Consider the following 24,909-nt stretch of genomic DNA (forward strand, 5'->3'; position numbering starts at 1 on the left):
TCCCTAAACTTTCAACATCAAACACCATTCAGTCCAATAAAAGGAATTACTTGAGACTGAAGGCGACTGGATTCCAGAGCAGGCCACGGAGGCAGGCCTCCTGGAGAGCCCAAGAATGCACTTGTCTCCAAGCCAGAGGCTGCCTTCTACCGAGGGCCCTCCCTCAGGGACTGGCAGAGAATCCAACCTGACCCTGCTTTCTTCCCTTTCTTCTTTCCAACTTGGCTTGATTTTAGTTTCCCCTTCTTTCTTCCCTTCCACGGCTTTATTGTGATACGAGTCATATTGTGATATGACTCACCTACTGCACATAAACCCACTTAAAGAGCACAATTCACCGGTTTTTAGTGCAGCCATCACCACAATCAACTTCAGAACATGTTCACTGCCCCAAAGACACCCCTTACCCTTTAGCAATCATCCCCCATCTCTCCCAAATGGTCCCCCAGCCCGAGGCACCCACTGGTCTTTCTGTCTCTCTAGGTTTGCCTGTTTGGACATTTTATGTGGATGGAATCGTGTAACGTGGGCCTTTGTGGCTGGCTTCTTTCACTCAGCATAATGCTTACATATTTTTTATTTTTTATTTTTAATTACCTAAGAAATATGTGAATGTATGTATGCTCCTTCTTAAAAAAACAGAAACTAAGAAATAAAATTAAATCCAGTATGGCCACCACCCTAGTCCTTCCCCATCTCTCCAAAGATAACCAGTCTTTTGAGTTTGTTGTCTAACCTTCCACATCAGGGCTCAGCAAACTTTCTGTTAAGGTCCAGATCTTTTAGGGTTTGAGAGTCACAAGTCTCTATCCTAACTACTCAACTCTACCTTCACAGTAGGAAGCAGTCACACACCATAGGTAAGTGAAAGAGATGGTTGTGTCCCATAAAACTTTATTTACAAAAACAGATGGCAGGCCAGATTGCCATGAGCTGGAGTTTGCCAACCCCGACTTTACAGAAACATAATGCATTTTAAAGTATTTTTAAAAAATCCAGCCCTGGCTGGTTTGGCTCAGTGGGTAGAGCATCGACCTGCAGACTGACTGGTCCCAGGTTCAATTCTGGTCAAGGGCACATGCCCAGGTTGCGGGCTTGATCCCCAGTGTGGGGCGTGCAGGAGGCAGTCAATCAATGATTCTCTCATCATTGATGTTTCTATCTTTCTCTCCCTCTCCCTTCCTCTCTGAAATCAATAAAAATATATTTTTTTAAAAAAAGACCCAGAACAGAGGATGACACTGTGGTTTTTGCACATGAAGTTGTAGTAGAATACAGCTACACCCATTCATTTATGTGTCATCTACCTCTGCTCCCAGGATAGTAAGGCAGGTGCCACAAAGGTCTCCATTGACCGAAAGGCCCAAAAGCCAAAAATTCTTACCATCTGGCCTTTTGCAGAAAAGGTTTTCCAAATCCCAATACAGAAAATACACCCTAGATCAGCAGTTCTCAACCTGTGGGTCGTGACCCCTTTGGGGGTTGAACGGCCCTTTCACAGGGGTCACCTAAGACCATCGGAAAACACATATATAATTACATATTGTTTTTATGACTAATCACTATGCTTTAATTATGTTCAATTTGTAACAATGAAATTGGGGGTCACCACAACATGAGGAACTGTATTAAAGGGTCGCAGCATTAGGAAGGTTGAGAACCACTGCCCTAGATTGTGTATGTTCCTTTTACGTAAAGTAAGAGACTTTATATATTTTTCTACAACTGGTTTTTATTCCAACAATCTTTTTGAGCTCTATCCACGTTGGTGCGTGTAGACAGAATTCATACCTTAAGTGCTGCATAGAGGTCCCTGTGTGAATACACCATATCTCATGGAGCCACTGCCCAACTTAATGGACATTCAGGCTGCTGGAATGTCTCTCTAAAAAACATCCTGCGGAGCACCCCTTGCGCTCTGGGGTGCGTGCTCCCCCAGGGTTCAAAGCAGGCATATGGGACACATGCATTTACTGGGGCAGACGCTGCCCTCCCATGTGGCGGCCCTGCCCCCTCTGCCCAGCCTTACTTGGCAAAGAGGGATTTCAGGGCTGTCAGCAGGCCGCAGGTCCCCAGGCCGTTGGTGAATCGGATACATCTGTCAACCGCTGCGGATGCCAGGCCGAAGAGCTTGCTCACAGAGTGGCTCAGCTCCTGCACGCAGTCAATGACTTCCCCATGCTCCTGGTCAGCAAATACAGACAAACACAAGCCACCTCAGACTTGAGAACAAATAAACAGACAACACTGAGACGGGTGCCTTTCAAGCCTCCTCATCCACGGTGACATCACTCAGCAGGGACATCACAAATGCAGTCCCCGCTGTGGCCGGTGGTACTCAGTGGATAGAGCATCAGCCTTCGGACTGAAGGGTCCTGGGTTCGATTCCGATCAAGGGCATGTACCTCAGCTGCAGGCCCTGGGCCCTGGTCTGGGCTCGTGCAAGAGGCAACCTATCGATGTATTTCTCTCACATCAATATTTCTCTGTCTTTCCCTCTTTCTAAAAATCAATGAAAAAATACCCTCAAGTAAGAATTAAAAAATAAATAAAAATGCAGTCCCCAACTGGGATAGCTCTTCACCAGCCTGAAGTGGAGGAGAGCAGTTTAAGTGGCCAGAGAGATCACAGAAATTAACTCCTGGCAGAAAGGTGTAATCAAATCCTGACATGCATCCTTACATTTTCATCCCTTCCCTCTTTTCATGTGATTAACATGGCATCTTTCTCTCCTGTTCTCAAGCTAGGACTCAAATTCTCTGTATCAGACTTTCCAAAAGAATGCAGGGGAAAGCAAACGCCTCCTTCATGGGCCAGCATGTCACTGAAGCAGAACACTCTCCTGGTGCATCCTGGGAAAGTGGAACAGTGGTGAGGAGGCAGATTTAACTACCATGAGATCTGTTCCTAAATGTCAACTCACCTCACACCAACCTTAACACCTGCCCGAGACACGACCTTCCTTCCCCTCCAGTGTCCCTAGAGCCCTGTCTGTAAGTGCCCGCTGATGCGCCCCTTGCTCATCTGCCTCAAACAAAAGATGGCCAAAAAATTAAATCAACCCATGAACCAGGAGGCAATGATTCTATTTCCGGTCAGGGCACATGCCCAGGTTGTGGGCTCAATCCCCAGTAGGGGGCGTGCAGGAGGCAGTCAATGATTCTCTCTCATCATCAATGTTTCTCTCTCTCTCTCTCTCTCTCTCTCTCTCTCTCCCCCTCCCTTCCTCTCTCTGAAATAAAAACTTTTTTTTTAATTAAAAAAAGCCCTAGCCAGTTTGTTCAGTGGTTAGAGTGTCAGCCCTTAGACTGAAGGGTCTCGGGTTTGATTCTGGTCAAGGGCACGAACTTCAGTTGCAGGTTTGATCCCTAGCCCAGTCAGGGTGTGTGTGGGAGGCAACCAATCGATATGTCTTTCATATCAATGTTTCTCTCTCTTTGTCTCTCCCCCTCCCTTCCACTCTCTCTAAAAATCAGTGGAAAAAATAACCTCAGGGGAGGATAAACAACAACAACAAGGAATTATTAAAAAAGTGTTAACGAGGAAACAATCAACTTATCCCCACCAGATGGAAACTTCCCATTTGGCTAAACTGTTACTGGAGATTTGAAGTAGAAAACTGGGAGTGCACATCTGTGGTCTTATCTTACATTTGGTTCCCAAGAGCCCACATGGCCCTTAAGGCCGGTCTTTGCACACCTGTTCCACCTCCGTGCACACCTGAGGCCACCTTACACCTTCTCCAGGGCATGCCATCCCCAACCCTTGCCTGGCAAACAGAATGAGCCAAGCGGCCAGTGGAGGTGGGGACATTACCAGAGGCACCGCACTGATCTGGATGAGGAGGTTCTGGGCTTCCATCTCGCCGTACCTGAGCTGGTAGGGTTTGTACGGACCATAAACAGCACCCACCAGCTCCATGACTTTCACCGGGTTGTGCTCGTCTTCAGGGAATAAGAAGGGAGAGGCAATCGTGAACACAGTCAGAAATCAGTCCTGGGAAACGACAGGGACAGGGACTGGGACTCTCCTGTTTCCTCTCAGGGTAGCTACCGTCACCAGCCTGTCCTGTCCCTGCGAGCTGCAGCATTCACAAATATCTTGATACATTTGAACTCTGTGTATTGTTTGTCTAAAGCACTATTAAAGCTCTCACCCCCTAACTCCAGCAACCCATTGTGGTTAAGAGCCCCTTCATATTGTAACTGAAAAACAAAAAATTATTTAAAGTCAAAAAGAAAGGAAAAAGAACACCTTCGAATGATGCAGAGGCCCTGCAGGGGAGCCCTCTCCCGGGCTTTGCAGAACAGGTGCTCACACGGGGATTCCCGAAATGCCCATCTTCAACACATAAAAATGTAAAACTTCTGTATCAAAAATTTAAATGACAGCAATTCAACTTCTAAGATGACCATTTGCCCATTGGCTTTGGCATCCATTGATAATCTTTGCCTGAATAGACTTTATCATTACTGACCATAAATGGATTTTTCCTTTCTCTCTTTTTTTTACTTAAATCCTCACCGAGAATATGTTTTTATTGATTTTTAAGGAGGGGGAGAAAGAGGGGGCAGGGAGGGAGAGGGGAGAGAGGGAAAGAGGGAGAGAAGGAGAGAGGGAGAGAGGGAACATCACTGTAGAGAGAAACATCTTTCGGTTGCCTCCCACATGCACCCTGACTGGGGACTGAACTGCAACCTAGGTGTGTGCCCTGACCGGGAATCGCACCGACAGCCTTTTGGTGCATGGCACGATGTTCTAACCACCTGAGCCACCCAGCCAGGGTTCTTTCTCACTCTTTAATATCACTATGAACTCATGAATCCTTTTTTATTCATTGTGTTTTCAGCCACTATTGTCATTATTCATTTTAATGTTCAAATTTCAACTATGGTCAGTGGGTCTTTAATATCACTATGAACTCATGAATCCTTTTTTGTTCATTGTGTTTTCAGCCACTATTGTCATTCATTTTAATGTTCAAATTTCAACTATGGTCAGTGGCTGCTCCTTCAGGTTGGCGCCTGTACCTTTATGATGTGTCCCTATCAGTCTTTAAGTGCTTTCTTGCTTTTTGACACAAACTGTTCCAAGAATGAATAAAAAGTTACAGTAACTCATAGTTATAAAGTGGCCATTAAACATTTAATGACATAAGAAAATGCTCCTTACATTATCTTAAGCAAAAAAAGAGAATATAAGATTGTATACAACAAATATTTAAAAACATATACACATATGCATGTGTGTGCATATAAAGTATTTACATGTATTTATGAAAAATGTGTATTTGTATTTGAATTACTGGGAGGCAATACAGAATGTTGTAGGCTCTCTCCGAGCGATAAGGTTACAGCTCATTTTTATCCTCTTTATTTTTGTGTTTCCAAAGGACTTTTACATTTTAAAAAATACCTTTTTAAAACTCGCTTTAGGAAGCATTAGCGATCTTACCCACTATGCTGACTACCAAAGCACTTCTCTCCTCATTCCTCTCTGCACACTGTCCATGGCCCCTCGGCTCCAGCAGGACGCATGGTCTCCACACCCTCTCCAGCCACTTGGAAGGGCACCCCTGGTCCCCTGGAAGCTGCCACAGCCACCGTGCCTCTCCCACAACCAAGACCTGACCAGTGAGTGTGCCAATAACACCTATGAATCACCAGGAGCCTGAACAATAAACATGCTCCCTGGAATGTCCAAGGCAATTATATGCCAGTGTAATTAAAGAATAACTATTAAATAAGCTGAGCTGGTGACACAGTAGCCACACAGCACAAGCAGCCCTTCCTGGAACTACTTCCTGATCTGACAGCAGCATGCGTCGCGACGTCTGTGGTACCTAAAAGCTGATGGTGCTTTAGGAACAGATGGAAACAGCTGGGGCTGCGCGGCACCCTCAGATCACATGCCTGAACGAAGACAGGAAGTGCTCTGCTCTCAGGGGCAGCGGGGGATGCCCATTCTCCCTGCGGCCACCTCAGTCCTGACACAGCATCCCTGCTCAAAACTTGTCACAGCAAAAAACTCCTCTGAAACCTAACTTTTAGGCTGAACTGCCTGAGGCGATATGATTATTTAAGAGGAAGAGGACACTGCCCCGGCCTGGTGGCTCGGCTGGTTGGGCGTCATCCGTACACCAAGGGGGTTGAGGGCTTGATTCCCGGTCAGGGCGCATTCCTGGGTTGCAGGTTCAATCCCAGGGGAGGCACGTGTGGGAAGCAACAGATCGATGTTTCTCTCTCATGTCAATGTTTCTGTTTCTCTCTCCCTCCTCCTTCCTCTCCCTCTTCCTTCCTCTCTAAAAATCAATGAGCATGTCCTTGGGTGAGGACTGAGAAAAAGAAGCTTTAAGTAAAGGAAGAGGACACTACCTTCCCAAAGGAACCTCTGCCAACTGGTGGCCACGTCTACCTGCCTCTTTCACCGCCTAAGACCCTCAGAAAGGCCCATCGCCTCCGAGCGTGCCGAGCACCGGCAGCACTGCTGCTGGGTAAGTGCATTAAGCAGCAACTGTTCCCATAATGGCACTGCTTTCGTGGAAAAGGGTTTCATATCTGTTGAGAAGGAAAACAGTGACTCCTCCCATTGCTGTAAGATCAGTCGCCTAAAAAGGCAAACCAACCCAGGCCTCAGAAGCGTGAACAAAAGTGAGTAAAGACAAGCCAGAGCCTGGGAGAGGGTGTTTACCTGAGTGGGGCTGCAGGGCCATCTCCAGCCCCTTGGCAAAGTGGGCAGTGGCAGCGTACAGCTCCAGCAGCTTGGGGAGCTCCAGCTCGGGCCCCGCCCGCTCCACACTGGAGCCCAGGCACATGGGCAGAGAGGGTGCCAAGTCCCCCAGGGTCTGAATCAGCAGCACAGTCACCACCTCGTAGGGGTTCTTGAAAACCTGCAGTGGGAGAGGGCACATGCGTTAGCACACGTGATCAAATGGGTGCATGCCTCCTAAGGAAGCAATCTCCTGGACCGCTACAAGGGTCGAATCAAGAGCTATGAGCCTCTACTGAAGTGGGTCAGTGATGGAAATAGCCAAGACTGTGAGCATCAGGAGACCTTCCAGTCCACCTCGCATGATCTCTCTAGTTCGGAGAAGCAAACGCATAAAGTAATTTAAAACAATGAGTGTGTGTGTGTATTTGTGTTTGTAAAGGTGACAGTGGATAACTGAGGACTTGCTGATGGATGAATGAGACGGGGTGGGAAGGTGGGGGACATATATGTTTGAAAGGCTGATCAGTTCTGAGCAATGATGAAAAGGTTTGACTACTGACCTTTGTAATTATGAAGGTTTCTACACTTGACCTGAGCTCAAAAAAAAAGAGCTATGAAACCCAAGTTTTCTTCACAGCAGATGTGAACATGCTCAGAACCAAGAGAACTGGCTGGACCTGCAACTTGTCCAGAACAACTGGCTACTTCATGCCCATCACAGGCCCCAAGTGCTGAACTATTTCAAATCTACGAAATGGAGTATTCAGATGGTCACCAAAAACTGGCCAGAGAGGGCTGTGAAGATGACAATGCAGAAATTGGGAGGGTTTAGAAGAGGGAACAAAATGGAATTAAAGAGCAATTCACTGAAAAGAAGCTGGAGGACCTTCCAGCTCACAGCCACCTCTCCTCTTGACACAGATCTTCAGTAAAGGGAAGGACCACCAGGAATAGTGTATCCAGAACCTTTCAGATTATAGATTCATCTGTTCATTGAAGCTTTACCCCATTCTGTGAATGACAGTACCTTGGACTAAACTAATCACATACACAGTGAATTTAGAGGGGGATGCTTTCAGACCACCACTGCTGATTAAATGCTTTTTTATTATCACACTAGAGGCCCCGTGCACGAATCCGGGGTCCCTCGGCCTGGCCTGTGGGAATCAGGCCGAAACCGGCTCTCCGACATCCCTGGAAGGGTCCCACATTGCGAGAGGGTATTCTCGGATGACGCACCCCAGAATCGGGCTCCCTCCTCTCTGGTTCCGGGTGAGTCACCCGAGAACTGCAGCTGCCAAATCACCACAGCTCAGCAGCTCCTGCATTGAGTGTCTGCCCCCTGGTAGTTAGTGTACATCATAGCTACCGGTCGGATGGTAGAATGGTCGGCTGGTCGCTTAGGCTTTTACATATATATAGATAACTTAAATATGCACAAACATGAAGCAAGATATAAGACTGTTCTTATGCAGCTCTAAGGCCAAATAAGGTATGAGTTTAATAACTACAAAAGCAATAAATTAAAATTTTTATTAGAAAATACCTTGAGGAAAATGAAAACACTAAATAGCAAAACTTAGGGGATAAGCATAAGCAGTGCTAAGAGGGAAATTTATAGCTGTAGATGCAGACATTAAAAAAGAAATGTCTCAAATCAGTAGCCTAACTGTACACATTAAGAAACTAGAAAAAAGAAACTAAACTCAACAATAGCAAAAGAACAAAAATAATAAAGATTAGAGCGGAAATATATGAAAGAATAGAAAAATCAATTTAAAAATCAATAAGACTAGAAATTGGTTCTTTGAAAAAATTAAAATGGACAAATCTTTATCTAGATTGATGAAGAAAAAAGAGGGATGACTCAAATTAATAAAATTAAACATGGAAGTGAGGACATTACTACCAATTTTATAGAAATAAAAAGGATTATAAGAGATTATCATGAATAATTGTATGCCAACAAATTAACTTAGATGAAATGGACAAATTAAAAAATAAAATTTATCAAAACTGACTCAGAAGAAATGGAAAATCTGAACAGACCTATAACTAGTAAGGAGATTGAATCAATAATCAAAAACCTCCCAACAAAGAAAAACCCAGAACAGATGGCTTCACTGATGAATTTCTACCAAACAAGGAAGAATTAACATGAATCCTTCTCAAACTCTTCCAAAAACTGAAGAGGAAGAGATGTGCTGTGGTCTGAATTGTGTCCACACTCCCCCCCGCTCCCCCCAAATCCATCCGCAGAAACCCAAACCCCTTCTAGTGCCTCAGAATGTACCGCATTAGGAGAGAGGGCCCTTAAAGAGGCAGCTAAGGCCCTCTCCAGCTTGGCTCGGTGGCGAGAGCATCAGCCTGCAGATAGAAGGGTCCCGGGTTCGATTCTGGTCAAGGGCAAATACCTCAGTTGCAGGCTCCTCCCCAGCCCAGGGCCTGGTCAGGACATATGCAGGAGGCAACCAATCGCTGTGTTTCTCTCACATCAGTATTTCTCTGTCTTTCCCTCTCTCTTCCACTCTAAAATTCAATGGAAAATATCCTTGGGTGAGGGTTTTTTTTAAATAAATAAATAAGTCAATAAAGAGGCAACTAAGGTAAAATAAGGTCATCTGAGTGGGCCCTAATCCTTATGAGAGCAGACTGGGACACAGGCACACTGAGGGGTGACCATGTGAGGACACTGGGAGAACCAGCCATCTGCAAGCCAAGGAGAGGCCTCAGTAGAAACCAACCCAGCTCCCTCTGAGACAGCATGGAGGGACCTGGAGAGCATTATGCTAAGCAAAATAGACCAGCCAGAGAAAGACAAGTATCGCATGATCTCACTCATATGTGGAATCTAATGAACAAAATAAACTGTTGAAAAAAATAGATCCAGAGACTTAGAAACATGGAACAGACTACTGAATCTCAAAGAGAAGGCAGGGGGTGGGAAGAGAGCAACCAAACAACTTGTATGCATATATGCATAACCCATGGACACAGACAATAGGATGGTGATGGCCTGGGGCGGGGCTAGAAAGGGTCATACTTTCAACAATAAAGATTTTTAAAAGGAAGAAAGAAACCAACCCTGCTGAGATCTTCATCTTAAACTTCTAGCCTCCAGAGCTGTGAGAAAATGAATTCCTGCTGTTTAAACCTAAACCACCTGATCTGTGGTGCTTTGTTATAGGAGCCGTAGCAAACTAATACAGAACACCTTTATAAACTCATTCTAAGAGGCCAGCATCGCCCTGATACCAAAGTCAGACAGAGACTAAAAGAAAAGGAAATTATATACTAATATCGCTTATGAATACAAAAATCCTAAACAAGATACATGTAAACCAAATTCAGCAGCACATTAAAAAGATTATACACCACGACCAAGTGAAACTCATCTCCAGAATGCAAGGATGGTTCAATATACACAAATGTAATATACACGATGTAATGTCGCACATTTACAGAATAAAGGGAAAAATACATGATCATCTCAATTTATGCAGGAAAAGCATAATAAAAATTCAATAAACTAGTAATAGAAAGAAACTTCCATAACATGATAAAGACAATTTATGAAAACACCCCAGCTAACATCATACTCAAAAATTAATAAAAATATTTTAATTAAAAAAAATCCGTTGTGTTTCTATACACTAACAGTGAACAATCTGAAAAGAAAATTAAGAAAACAATTCCATTTACAATAGCATCAAAAAGAATAAAATATTTAAAAATAAACACAATCAAGGAGCTGAAAGACTTGTACACCGAAAACAACACTGCTGAAAGAAATTAAAGAACACACAAACAAAATGGCAAACATTCCATGTTCATAAATTGGAAGGCTTAATATTGTTAAGATGGTAATAACTACCAAAGCGATCTACAGATTTAATGCAGCTCCTTCAAAATCCCAATGATATTTTATGGAGAAAAGGAAAAGCCCATCCTAAAATTCATATGGAATTTCAGGGGGTGCCAAACAGCCAAAACAATCTTGAAAAAGAACATTAGCAGTCTCCTACTTTCCAATTTCAAAACTTACTACAAAGCTCCAATAATCAAAACAGTGTGGTGCTGGCTTAAGAAAAAAACATATAAACCAATAGAGTAGAATAGAGAGCCCAGAAATAAACTTTCATATAAGTGGTCAAATTACGTTTAACATACTAGTAGGTGCCAAAACCATTCAATAGGGGAAAGGACAAGCATATCAACAAATGGTGCTCAGCCCGAGCTGGTTTTGCTCAGCGGATAGAGCGTCGGCCTGCGGACTAAAGGATTCCATGTTCGATTCTGGCCAAGGGTACATGCCCAGGTTATGGGCTCAATCCCCACTTATGGGGGGCGTGCAGGAGGCAGCCGATCAATGATTCTCTCTCATCATTGATGTTTCTATCTCTCTATCTCTCTCCTTTCCTCTCTGAAATCAATAAAATAAATAAATAAAAACGGTGCTCAGAAAACTGTATATCCACATGCAAATGAAAGATTTTGGATTCTTATCTAACACTGTAAAAAAAAATTAACTCATAACATTAAGAGCTAAACTATAAAAGAAAACATAGGAAAAAATTCTTATGTCCTTGGATTTAGCAATAGTTTATTAAGTATGACATCAAAAGCATAGATAACAAAAGAAAAAATAAATTGTACAAAATCAAAATTTTAAAATTTTGTGCATCAAAAGACACTATCAAGTCCTGGCCAGGTTGCTCAGTTGGTTGGAGGTCTTCCCGATATGCCAAGGCTGTGGGTTTGATCCCTGGTCAGGGCACATACAAGAATCAACCAGTGAATACATAAGTGGGTGGAACAACAAATCAATGTTTCTCTTTCTCTCTATCTTCTCTCCATTTTCCTCTCTCTCTAAAAAAATTTTAAAAAATATACTATCAAGAGAATAAAATGACAACCCACAGAATGGGGAAAAAATATTTTCAAATCATGTATCTGATAAGTGGTATATATAAGGAACTCCTACAATTCAATAACATTCAAAGAAACAACCCAACTCAAAAATGGGCAAAATACATTAAAAAACATATCTCCAGCCCGGCTGGCATGGCTCAGTAATTGAGTGTCAACCTATGAACCAGGAGGTCACAGTTCTATTCCCGGTCAGGGCACATACCAGGATTGCAGGCTCAATCGTCAGTGTGGGGCATGCAGAAGGCAGCTGATCAGTGATACTCTGTCATCATTGATGTTTCTATCTCTCTCTCTCTCTCTCTCTCCCCCTTTCTCTCTAAAATCAATAAAAACATTTTTTTTAAAAAAGACACATCTCCAAATAAGCTAATACAAATGACATACCACATTACCCACTAGGATGGTTATCATAAAAAATTTTTTAAAAAACAAGTGTTGGCAAGGATGTGGAGAAATTAGAACTCTTGTGCATTGCTGGTAGGAATATAAAAAAAGGTATTCAGTTGGCAGCTCCCCAAATGTCAAAAATTACAGTATGACACCACAATTCCAGTCCTAGGTATACACCCAAAAGAACTGAGAACAGGGACACAGCCCTAGCGGGTTTGGCTCAGTGAATAGAGTGGCCCGTGGACTGAGGGGTCCCAAGTTCAATTTTAGTCAGGGGCACATACCTCGGTTGCAGGCTCAATCCCCGGCCCTGGTCGGGGCACATGCGGGAGGCACTAGTTGGTGTGTCTCTCTCACATCAATGTTTCTCTCTGTGTCTCTCCCGCTCCCTTCCACTCTCTCTAAAAATCAATGGGAAAATATCCTCAGGTAAGGATTAACAACAAGAACAACAACAAAAAATACTTTAAAAAAAAAAACAAAAAACAGAAACACAAATAGGTATTTGTACACCAATGTTCATAGCAGCATTGTTTACAATAGCCAATGGGTAGAAGCAATTCAAGTGTCTCTCATCGGATGGATGGATAAACAAAATGTGGTACATATGCATATACAATGGAATATTATTCAGTCATAAAAAGGATGACATTCTGATACATGTTACAAAATGGATGATGCCTGAAAATATGCTAAGTGAAATAAGGCAGACAAAGGAACAAATATTGTATGATTCCATTGACATGAGGTATTTACAATAGGAAAATTTACAGGAATAGTAGACTAGTAGTTACCAGATGATGGGGGAGGGAGGAATGGAGAGTTATTGCTTAATGAGTACACTGTTCCCATTTGAGATGATAAAAAAAAGTTCTGGAAATAATGGTGATAGTAAACATTGTGAATATACTTAATGCCACTTAACTGTACACTTAAAAATGGTTAAAGTGGTGCCCTAGCTGGTTTGGCTCAGTGGATAGAGCGCTGGCCTGCAGACTGAAGGATCCCGGGTTCAATTCAAGTCAAAGGAATATGCTGAGTGGCGGGGTCGATCCCCATTAGGGAGTGTGCAGGAGACAGCCGATCAATGATTCTCCATTATTGATGTTTCTATCTCTCTCCCTTGGTGCCTTTTGCACTAGACTGAACTTGAGAAGAGGACAACCACCTCCCATGCTTATATCCTGAAAGGAAAATGGGTCACAGGCCCAAAGTACGACCTAGCATAAACGCTTTTTAAAATTTTTTTTAAGTATTTTTTGTTGTTGTTCTTGTTGTTAATCCTTACCTGAGGATATAGAATTGTGGATGAGGCCTGAACACAGTCTGGGAAGTCTAGATCCTTGTTCTTAGATGGTGAAGAACATCTGTACACATGGACAAGGCCTGTCTCCATCCTCGTGCTATCAGCAGAAGAGGCAAGGGCACGGGTGGACAGGGCCAGTGAAAACTAAGGGCTCACAAACACTGTGAAACTGCTACAGGACGCTGTTTTCCAGTTTTCTTTTTTAGTCTGACTTAGGCTGATTAAAGGAGGAAGAAATGAGGATGGAGAAGAGTGGCTTCACCACCTTGCATGTCATGACCCTGCAGGACTTCTCTCCGACTGCAGCTGAATTCGCTCCAGCAAATGACTGACAAACATCTGAAGAGGGATTCACAACTAAGTTTGAAAAAATATATAGGTCACACCATAAACAGACCCAGTCAGTCGTCACTCAGAAGTCAGGTAGCCTTTTCCCTTCTAAAGGAAGACCCAGGGGGCCTCCTGGCATTGAGACAAGGTAGCTCAGTTTGTTAGAGCATCATCCCGATGGGCCAACATTGTGGTTCCATCCCAGGGCAGGGAACATACAAGAATCAACCCATGAATGCATCACTAAGTGGAACAGCAAATCAATCTCTCTCTCAATCTCTCTCCCTTCTTTCCTCTCTAAAATAAATAAATAAAATCCACCAATCAATAAAAAGACAAGGGGACAATAACTCACACCCTTTACGGCTAGAAATTTTTGGAAAGAAACAACGAAAAGGTTCCGCTTCACAGAAGTTGCCCGGTCTCGCCGCTGACCCGTCAGAGGATGCCTGTAAAACCACATTCTTCTGCTAACTCGCAAGGTATTGTGAGAACAAGAGAAACTAACTATAGCCCAGGAAAATTTTATCCAAAGTTAAGATAAAAATGATCTTGATCTTGTTCTCACAAACAGCACCTGACCAAGAGCCGCCTGCTTTCCGATGGGAAGATAATGGCCTCAGGAATTCCAGGCTCCCCTGTGAACTACAACCAGCACGGCCACATTAGATTCTACTTAAGATACAGACAAGAACGAAGATAAGAGCTTTAACAGATCTGGAGGTTTTACTGCCTTGGGATTGGAAGCTTATCTTTAACCCCTTCCCTGCCGGCAGCAAGCAGGGAGGCTCTTCAGGCGTGCGCTGCAGCTGAGAGGCCGCTCCCAGAGCAGACGCCTGTCTCCTGACACCAAGGCTTTGTTCTCCCCAGAGCCCAAGTGAGCTGTTACCTGCATAGCCCATTGGGTTTGCGTGTGCCAAGCTCCGAGTAAGACGTCGTAGAGTCCGGTGAGCTGCCGCTCCAGGGGGAGGTCGCTCTGGCACAGCTCTTGCCAAGCTGCTACAAGCTGCGCCTGCACGGGCAGAACAAAGGGGCCCCGCTGGGTACACCAACACATGCTGCCCGCTAAACCGCCCTGTCCCCCTGCCATGGCAAGCAATGCACTGCTGCCTCCTCTCCTAAGCAACCACGGCCCACTGATGGCCGTGCACTTCCAAAGAAGACAGGAAAAGCCACTTAGCGTTACCTGCTCTGATCATCAATCCAAACTGAATCTGTTCCCTCTAAGTGATCCTTTCTCCTTTTATCTTGCTCCAAAAGCAGGCCAATGTGCTTCCCTCAGCAGGCCTCCACCCTTCTGAAGGGACCTCAGAAGGGGGGTGTGTGTTTAGCTTCAAGTTCTAACACTACTGCTTAAATGACACATGAGCATCGGACCTGAAAGAAATCAGGTTAGCCCAGGACACTGTCAAGTTTTTCAGGAACCTGACTTCAACCACCCTAGGAAATATATGAAATTCTCATGGCTGGCTGAGGGCATAATAAAGCTTAATCTCTCTTAGAGGAAAAAAAACAACTTTTCAGTCTATAAATGAAATCCAGCTGTAAATAAATATGAGACCAAAACTGATGATTCGTTTTCCAACTGGCAATCGACTGAATCCCCAGGCTGGACCCAGAGCACCCCCTGCTGGCTAATGAAAAGACAAAGGTCAGAGCAAGGAGGCAATTTTTACCTGTGAGCAGGAAAACTAGGATTCCACAAGCATGACCCCGCACAGCTCCTCACCTTGTGACACTTGTAGTAGTATGCAAGGAGTTGGGGCATCCGGTCAATTTCAGTAAACACCTTCACAAACACTTTGGATTGCTCTACAGGAGAACATAAAACGTGCAAATGCTGTTATCAGGTTTTCTGTTGCAGCCAGAGAAAGAATTTACCAAAATAAATGTGGATGGACACATGAGCTAGTATTCAGAAATTCCTACCTAGGCAATGGCATAACTCACGCGTGGAGATCATAAATGTGACACATAAGGAAAGTTAGGGGCAGAACATGTCTCAATGGGACATGCTTGTTCAGAATAATGCATTAATAAGCACCATTAATATAGCTAAGACTATACATCGGCCAAGTAATCGTTACATGGGACTAGAAAAAAGAGTTAGAATCACGGGTGGGGCTTAGGCTGTAAAACTGAAGGAACTGCCGCTCAGAGTTGTGCGAGGAAGGGTGAGAGCCTCCGACAATTCTGTGCTTTAAGCGACTCGCCTGCCTGGCTCCGAGGCTGAATCATAACATATCAGCCTCAATAGGATCTAAAACAACCGTCAACCAACCCCGGGCCCGGCAAACACTGCAGCCCAAAGAGCGTCAGCAGCTTGCAAGTCAACTGCTCGCCCACGTGAGCACCACCCCTCCTCCAGCCCCGACCTACACGGCCCCATCTAATACTCACATGACACAGGCAGACCCGGGCCTTCACACTTCCTAAGTCGGGAGGATCCTCTGGCTCCCTGTGTGGCTTGCGCCTCATCAGAAGGGCCTTTCCCAATCAGCCGACCTAGGCTGGATTATTGCTGCGACTCCCTATCACATCTTCCCCTCCATAAAACTAATCACAATCTATGTTATTCTATTTAGTTACTTGTATAATAGCTAATGGTTTTTCCTGGAAATATACGCTCCAGCCCTAGCCAGTTTGGCTCAGTGGATAGAGCGTTGGCCTGCAGACTGAAGGTCCCGGGTTCGATTCCAGTCAAGGGCACATACCTCGGTTGCAGGCTCCTCCCTGACTGGTCACGGTGTGTGCAGGAGGCAACCAATTGATGTGCTTCTCTTACATCGATATTTCTCTCTGTCTTTCCCTCTCTCTTCCACTCTCTCTAAAAATCAATGGAAAACTATCCTCGGGTGAGGATTTAAAGAAAGAACGAAATATAAGCTCCACAGGACTGGGACCTCTCCTGTCTTATTTCACTGTTTCTAGGGGCCAGCACAGTCCACGGTAGGCAGTACTAGTAAACGCGCTGCCTTTGAGCCGCACTGCACAGCGGCGCTGGGGTCAGGCTGCAGCACCAGAGCTTGTGCTTGCGAATAACTGCTCCCTCCCAGGTCTTCGGGCCACAGTGCAGCACTGAGCTGCCAGGGCGGGTTTTTTGGAGGGGTTGTTGTGGGGGGAGAGTTGGAGGGGTTGTGACGACCCAGTCCTTAAGCTACGGCTGACATGCCAGGGAGAAGCCAGGGACCTTGCAGGCTCTGCTCCCTGTGCCCCGCACATTTCCTGTGCCTGCTCTTCAAGTTCCAGCTCTCCTCTTTCCTTGGTGGTCAGTGAGATGCAGGTTGTTAGTCGTGGTGTGGATGGTGGTAGAGAAGGGACAGAGAAATGGGCTATGGCCTTGAGCAGTTTAAGGGTGTAAAGGCTTCGGTCTTGAGTTGTGGGAACTTAACTCATCTGGCTAAGGTGTAGACATAACCTTTTTACAGAAACTACCATTTAGGGCCAATTGCTCATTTGCATACGTGCCAAGCATGGAGTAAAGCTGTGTGTCCCAGTTAGCCTAAACAGTTTACAACAGGGTCGTTGTGAAGGTTAGACATTAGGCAACACCGGGCACAGCATAGGCACCTAAAAAATAGCACCATCAGTCCTCTGTCACCCAGATTCTCTGTCACCAGATTTAAAGTGCATCACTTCTGAGTACAGGGAAGCACAACTGCAGAGTGAACAGCGTTGGCAACTGGAAGGGGCCCCAAGGAACAGGACCTTAGGCGATACAGCTCAGGACTGGCTTGAGGACAACAGCACCTAGCTTACATCAGCAGTATTACAGCATGTTCATGTGGGAAACAGAAAACAGAAGAAGAAAAAACTGCGTATAATCCTATCACACTCTGTTAAACAATGGCAACATTTTGGTGTATATTCACAGAATGTTTTTAGAAAAAAAAACTTCTAGTGTTTTGTTTACTAGTCTAAATATAATCACAACTTTACAATCTCTACCCAACACAGCAGCATTTATTATTTCTTAAAACTAGTAATAAAGCAAAATTGGGCTATATAACAAACCCATTTAGTAAACCACTGTGAAACTTAAAAGTAATAATACATGGCCGAAACCGGTTTGGTTCAGTGGATAGAGCGTCGGCCTGCGGACTGAAAGGTCCCAGGTTCGATTCCGGTCAAGGGCATGTACCTGGGTTGCAGGCACAATCCCCAGTAGGAGATGTGCAGGAGGCAGCTGATTGATGTTTCTCTCTCATCAATGTTTCTAACTCTCTATCTCTCTCCCTTCCTCTCTGTAAAAAACCAATAAAATATATTAAAAAAAAAAAAGTAATAATACATGGATCTTCAGCCCTTATAGAGGAATTCAAGTTTTTCAAGACTAGTGCATTTAAATTAAACAGACACATTTGTAAAACTGGGGGAAGTTCCTGTTCAAACAACAGAAATAGGAAACCTACACTGGCGATCATAAGCACTCCAGGCTCCTGCAAATGCCTCTAATTCAATTCAGAATAACTGCTGGGCACCTGCTGGTGCAGAGCCACCTGCTGGTACTGTGGGGTCTTAAAGTGAACTTATTTTTGCAGCCCCACCTCTACTGCCTCTACTGCCCCTTTTCTGCTAAAAGAACTCAGGTTCTTCTCTGAGGAACCATGCATCTGCCTCTCATTCCCCCATTTTCCGTTTAAATGTTCCTAGTGAAGCTGACTCTATAAATGGCTACAGGGTCTGGCCAGCCAGGGCGTCAAATCCTCCTGATTAAAGTAATTGATCAGAGGTGCAAAAGACTGTCCATGAAATGCCATCAAGATTCATTGTGGGCCCTGGCCAGTGCCGCTCAGTTGGTTGAGCCTCTTCCCATGCACCAAGCGGTCGCCGGTTCAATTCCCAGTCAGGGCACAAGCCCAAGCTGTAGGCTTGATCCCCAGTAGGGGACATGCAGGAGGCAGCCAATCAGTGATTCTCTCTCATCATTGATCTTTCTACTTCTCTCTCCCTTTCCCTTCCTTTCTGAAATCAATAAAAATATATTTTTTTTAAAAAGTAAAGTAAAAAATAAGAGTCCCCAAAATTTATTTATGCTGCTTTCACATATGATTTCACATTCTATTTCAACGTAAGTACTTCTCAGAGTGCCCTGCATGTAGGAGAGATGTCAGAATTACCTGTTAAATGAAATAAATATACAGAAAAAAATGCTCTGAAACCGCTCCCTAAAGTACTTCCTCCACTGTCTCAGTCTGCACGTCACCCTGTTTGCTCCCAGCTACAGCCCGCAGGAACCGGCCTGAGGCATGTGCCTGAGAGAACCGCCCTTCACCCTCCCCTGCTCGCTGCTCCTCTGCCCTGGACAAACAGAGCATGTGCTGAGTGTGTGAGTAAATATAAAGAGAAGTGAGGATAATGTCCAAGACAGCTCTGGGGAGTAGGTCACAGGAACAGAAACTCGCTGTGGACAAGCTACCGGGCCCACTTGTACACTCACAGGACTTCTTCCAAAGCTTTCCCTTTACATAACCTCACTAACTTCAGTGCAACCCTGAGTCAAGAAGATGGAGAAACTGCCAACAGAATAAATAAGCTAGTCAAGATCACACAACCAGAAGGGCCAAGGTTCCTGAGACATCCTCTAACACCTATGACTTGTCCATATGACAACTGACAGGCACAAGATTTTAATCTCAGACCTAGCAAAGAATTCCAGGAGCTGTGCTGGTCCAGACCAGCGAAGAGAGAGCTTCAGAAGGGAAGTCTCTGGGACAAGGGGAAACTCAGAAGAATGCCTTACTCCCAAGATACAGTGTTTGGAAAAAATTAAAAACTATGGATGGTAAGAAGGAAGAGAAAGAATAAAAAGGCAATCAGACACTTCAGGATAAACATGAAGCTGAACAGAAAATGAGTTAAAAATAAAGGAACTATTTATAAAATTGTGATAATATAAATACTATTCAATTCGATTTAAAATGATGGTATAGCCCCGCTGGCGTGGCTCAGTGGTTGAGCATTGATCTATGAATCAGGAGGTCACGGTTCGATCCCTGGTCAGGGCTCGATCCCCAGTATGGGGCGTACAAAAATTTCAGAGAGGAAGGGAGAGGGAGAGAGAGAGAGATACAAATATCAACAATGAGAGAGAATCATTGATGGGCTGCCTCCTGCACGCCCCCTACTGGGGATTGAGCCCACAACCCGGGCATGTGCCCTGACCCGGAATCTAACCTGGGACCCTTCAGTCTGCAGGCTGACGCTCTATCCACTGAGCCAAACCAGCCAGGGCAATAAAAATATTTTTTTAATTAAATAAATAAATAAAATGATGATATAGAAGGAGAATGGGTAAGGGGGAGAGGAAAGCTATGAGAGCTAAATCCTTAGCTATAACAATGGGGTCAATAGATCTTATATGAAGAAATAAAGTAATACATTTATTATGCAGAAATGCAAAGAGAAATACCAGAAAACTAGAGCTCTAGAAATCAAAAGTGGTGGTCTCCTGGGACTGGAAGTGGGGCATGAGGAGGTAGAAGAAGAGAAGCTATTTTCCCCCTATAAGACCTTCAGTATGATTTAACTTTTCCAACATTGTAGCTGACGAGGGGGGGTTGGGGGGGATTTAGCTGAACTCAAGAAAAAGCAAAGCCAATAAATTCATTTGTGGGTCTGCACTTCCGATCTGTAGTTTAGCTAAATCTGCTGAGCTGCAGGCCTTTTAGAAATGCTGCAGCTCTCATTCAAGCAGAATCTCCAAGCGTTCCTCACTAGCCTCGTAGAAACTGTCCCCTTTGGGCCACTCTAAGAGCCACAGTCTCCAAACAGGAGGTCCCGGAGGAATGAATGATCCTTGAATGTCTCCCCTGGGCAGCTCCTGCTGTCTCCCTTAATCCCCCCCAAGAACGGCACAGTCGTATTCCACTCGTGTGACTGAGGGAACTGTGGTCTCACTGTTCATATGCAGCAGCCAGAGATTTAAAGCTAGGTCTGTCCAATCTCCAGTCAGCACTGCTTCCTCTCAGCCAGACTCCTCAGGAGACTTACTAATAAACTGCTAACAGCGATGAATATTCCCTGAACAGAAGCTCCTTCATCTGCTCAAGCAAAACATGCTGTCCCCAACCTTCCTTTCCAGCCTCATCAATAACCATTTCCCAACAGTCACTCCACAAAAATCGGTTTAATTATTATTCCCCAAAACAGACCCAGTTTTCCTACTTCTGTACCATTCAAACATGTTGTTCCCTCTGCCAAATGCTTCTCCTCACCTATCAAAATCTTACACCCAGGAGAAAATACTCATACTAAATTGCTAACTGGGGGCAAAAAAATAAAAATGCATATACTCAATATATATACATTCCTTGAAAGATATATGTATACAAAGGGGGGAAACTGGAAGAAAACACTAACAGTCATCTCTATGGTGAGTTTACTGCTCAATCTTCTTTTCTCTATTTTTCAAATTTCCAATAACCTCTACACGCATTACATTTATAATAAGAAATATTTTCAGATGTTTTTAAATCCATCTCTTTCAGGGTTCTGCGCAGATACTAGCTCCTGCATAAAAGCGTCCTCCGTTTTCCTTCGTCCTCTCCTTGGTCCTGGCCTTGGCGGCTTTCACATTCCGTCTTGTAACTATCTGTGCACTGTCTCTCCGGGCCTCACCCTCGCCCAAGCTGTCCTGACGGGCAGAAACCTTACCTGACTCATCTGGATATTCCCTGTTCCTTACATTATTAATATGTTGAAGTAAGAGTTACCAGTTAGTCAGCCCTTTGAAAATTCTTACTGTGATACCACATGGGGACCATAAAAAAAAATGCAAACTCAACCCCCAGATTTGGTGGCTTAAGGAATAAGTAAATAACGTGGTAAACATCAGCATTCCACACGTAGCAAAGGGCTCTAAGAGTCAAGTTATGGGTCTAATGTCAAGTAATTCCTGACATGCTTCCTAGAGAGGAAATGACTACACAAAGCCCTTGCTTCCAGGATGACCGCAGGAAAACGGAAGGCTGGTCCCTGCTGGCCCTCAATGTGCAGCAACACTGCCCCCTTCTGGCCAAAGCATAGATGCCACTGTCTTAGGATTCAATTAAAAAGAAGAAAAAAACCTGAGCTGACCCACCTTTTATATGTGCTTTGCTCCCCTTCATCTCTAGGAAGCCCAATAAACTGGTAAGAAGGAAAATCTGTAATAGCAACCACTGCAGAGACAATCAAGCTAAACTCTGAAAACCTGCCAATACTGTAGATACTGCTTTAATGAGTAGGAATCTATGGGTGAGGAAATTACTATTTGCCTTTAAATGCTTATTCTTTTCATAAGATAGCATAAATAAATGCATCTTACTATTACATGTAAAATTATGCCACAGAAAGTTGATTCAACTTATCAACTGGTTGTATAAAACAAAGTAGGCATGTCTATTACAGAGATTGTCACTCTGGGAGACAAATAGAAAAGGGTATGTGTTGGGGATTTACAAATTTATCAGAGCTCTCCCTTTAAAAACTGCTAGGTAAAGAAGCACTTTACCCGGCTGGTATGGTTGAGCATCGACCTGTGAACCAAGATGTCATGGGTGGATTCCTGGTCAGGGCACATGCCTGGGTTGTGGGCTTGATCCCCAGTAGGGAATGTGCAGGAGGCAACCAGACAATCAATGATTCTCCCTCATCACTGATGTCTCTATCTCTCTCTCTCCTTATCCCTTCCTCTCTGAAATCAATAAAAATGTTAAAAAGAAAAAAAAAGAAGAGAAAAAGCAGCAGCACCTTGGCCTTCCAGGAAAGATGACTGATTAAAGAGCACATTACTTTTTTCTTTATTTTCTTTCTTTTTTTGGGGGGGGGGGGGGGGGGGGGGGGGCCTTCCTGATAGCAAAATTAACCACCAAAAGAAACACAACACCATTTCATCTACGTTAAAGCCAGGAAAATACCTGTACTACAAACTTCAAAGAATGCAATGCAATCATTTTGGTTCAAGAGGAGTGGAACTGCTGGGAGAGCTCTGAACATAAGCACGAAGCAGCACGCTGGAAAGGAGTGAAGACAGGGAGCGAAGGGAGGTCACGGCAAGGTGTGGGAAGAAGACCTGTGCCGCATGGTATCACTGGGTACCCCAGTGCTCATCCACACTGCTGATCTCACACTTCATTTCAAAACTTACCCGCCCTGGCCCCTGTGGCTCAGCTGGTTGGAGCATTGTCCAATACACCAAAAGGTGGTGGGTTCAATTCCCAGTCAGGGCACAGGCCCAAGTTTTGGGTTTGATTTCTGGTTGGGACATGTGCAGGGGGCAACTGATCAACGTTTCTCTCTCACATTGATGTTTCTCTATTTCTCCTTCCCTTCCTCTCTAAAATAAAAATAAAAATAAACTTACTACAAAGCCACAATAATCAAAACAGTGTGGTACTGGCATAAGAATAGACAGAAGTCACAATATTCATATGCAAGTGGAACTGCAGACAAAAAGTACTCAAGGGGGTCATAACAATATTGATAAAAATGCTATTTAAATCCTAAAAGAGAAGTGGAAAGAACAATGGCCTGCGGACTGAAGGGTCCCAGGTTCGATTCCTGTCAAGAGCATGTACCTCGGTTGCAGGTTCAACCCAGCCCTGGTCAGGGTGTGTGCAGGAGGCAACCAATGAATGTGTCTCTCTCACATCGAAGTTTCTCTCTCTCTGCCTCTCCCCCTTCCTTCTACTCTCTCTTAAAAAAAAAAATCAATGGAAAAATATTCTCAAATGAGGATTAAAAAGAAAAAGAAGAAAGAAGAAAAGCTTCCCAATGTTGTCATGAGGCCAACAGAATCATGGTACTACAACCTGACAAAATATTCACTTATGTGATCTCAACAAAAAAATTCTAAGTAAAATGTCAGCAAACATCCAGTAGGACATGAACACACACATACACACACCCACCATGGATAAGTGGGGCTTGTTGAATTGCAGAATAATGCAACATCAGAAATGCTATTAATGTGATTTGCCATATTAGTAGGTCAGAGAAAATAAAAATAATACATTCAATCTTGATAGATGCTGGAAAGCATTTAATAAAATGTTACAATAATTTTTGTGACTAGCTAACACAGTAGTATTGAGGGCTGACTGTGAGTTCCAATTAGGTGTGGCTTCCCCACCAGGGCAGGGAGGCCAGGCCTTTGCAGGTCTGACTACCAGGAGGACTGAACTGCGAAGCTCCCAGTTAGCAAATCTTCAGAGGGAGGACAGCATAGTTGTTTGGTTATTAAGCTGCTCTCACCCACACGGAAAACTCAACTAGCCACAGGATCATTCTCAAGGGTTCTATCAAGGGTTCTATATGGGAACAGGGGTGACAGTTTACAACTGTTGTCCCAGCTTCATGATTAAAAGCACTCCCTTTTCCTCTAAAAGTGTCCTAGATTAATAATAAAGTATATGGTCAAACTCAGTACAATGAAATTTTATAATGTTTATATGTATGATAAGAGTTTATATATACACAGGTCTGCATATTCATATTAACTAGCTAGCTATAGATTGCCAAAAAAATAACTAATGAAGCCTGGTCTCAGCACATGCAACCAAACCATCCTAAAACAAATTTAAGACAGCATACAGAACCCAAGATAGCATCTTCTCATGACTTAATTTAAATCATCAGAAATGTGCCATCATATAAACAAAATCAATACTACCTCTCAGGAGCCAGGGAGGGAAGCGTTTCAGAAAGAAGGGAGCAAAAAATATTAACACTTGTTGACAATGAGAAACAGCGAAGTATAAATGGATGAGGCCTCCAAGTTTGCTGGTGACAGTTGTTGGAGAGTTCAATGCAACAGGATGAGAACATTAAACCCAGAGCAGAAGGGCTTGTGAGTGAAGGAAGCGGGAGCAGTGGACAGATTATGTTTTGTGCAACACAAACAACTGTGGAAAATAAATAAATAAATAAAAAACAAAACAACTAGCTGTGGAAGTAAGAAAACCGTTTTACTGCTGTTTCTTCCTGGTTTACCAAACATTTTGTGGGGCAAAGGGAAAGGGAGAGTCAGATAAACATATGTGTTGAAATAACACTGGAAAGTAACATACCCACATAATGTTCTTTGACAAGGGTCACAACTTATCAAGTGGTACACTTACGATCTGTTCATTTCTCTACATGTAAATTTTACCCCAAATAAGAAAAAAATCACAAACCAATACTAAACTCAAGTTATTAACATGAATCTGAAGTGTTTAGGAGTGAAGCTTACTGATGTCTGCAACTTACTTTGAAAT

General features: G+C 43.9%; 1 protein-coding gene across 1 annotated transcript in view; it reads right to left on the reverse strand.

Moving 5' to 3' along the window:
* Positions 1-24,909, reverse strand: part of COG7 (component of oligomeric golgi complex 7) — a 63,981-nt gene that overhangs the window by 24,326 nt on the left and 14,746 nt on the right. The window contains 5 exon segments of the mRNA XM_014530009.1: positions 2,030-2,184; positions 3,817-3,944; positions 6,691-6,889; positions 14,559-14,681; positions 15,399-15,481. Of these exon segments, the coding sequence (XP_014385495.1) occupies positions 2,030-2,184; positions 3,817-3,944; positions 6,691-6,889; positions 14,559-14,681; positions 15,399-15,481 (688 nt within the window).

This window comes from Myotis brandtii, unplaced genomic scaffold (assembly GCF_000412655.1).
Source record: "Myotis brandtii unplaced genomic scaffold, ASM41265v1 scaffold707, whole genome shotgun sequence".
In the NCBI taxonomy this organism is placed as follows: Eukaryota; Metazoa; Chordata; class Mammalia; order Chiroptera; family Vespertilionidae; genus Myotis; species Myotis brandtii.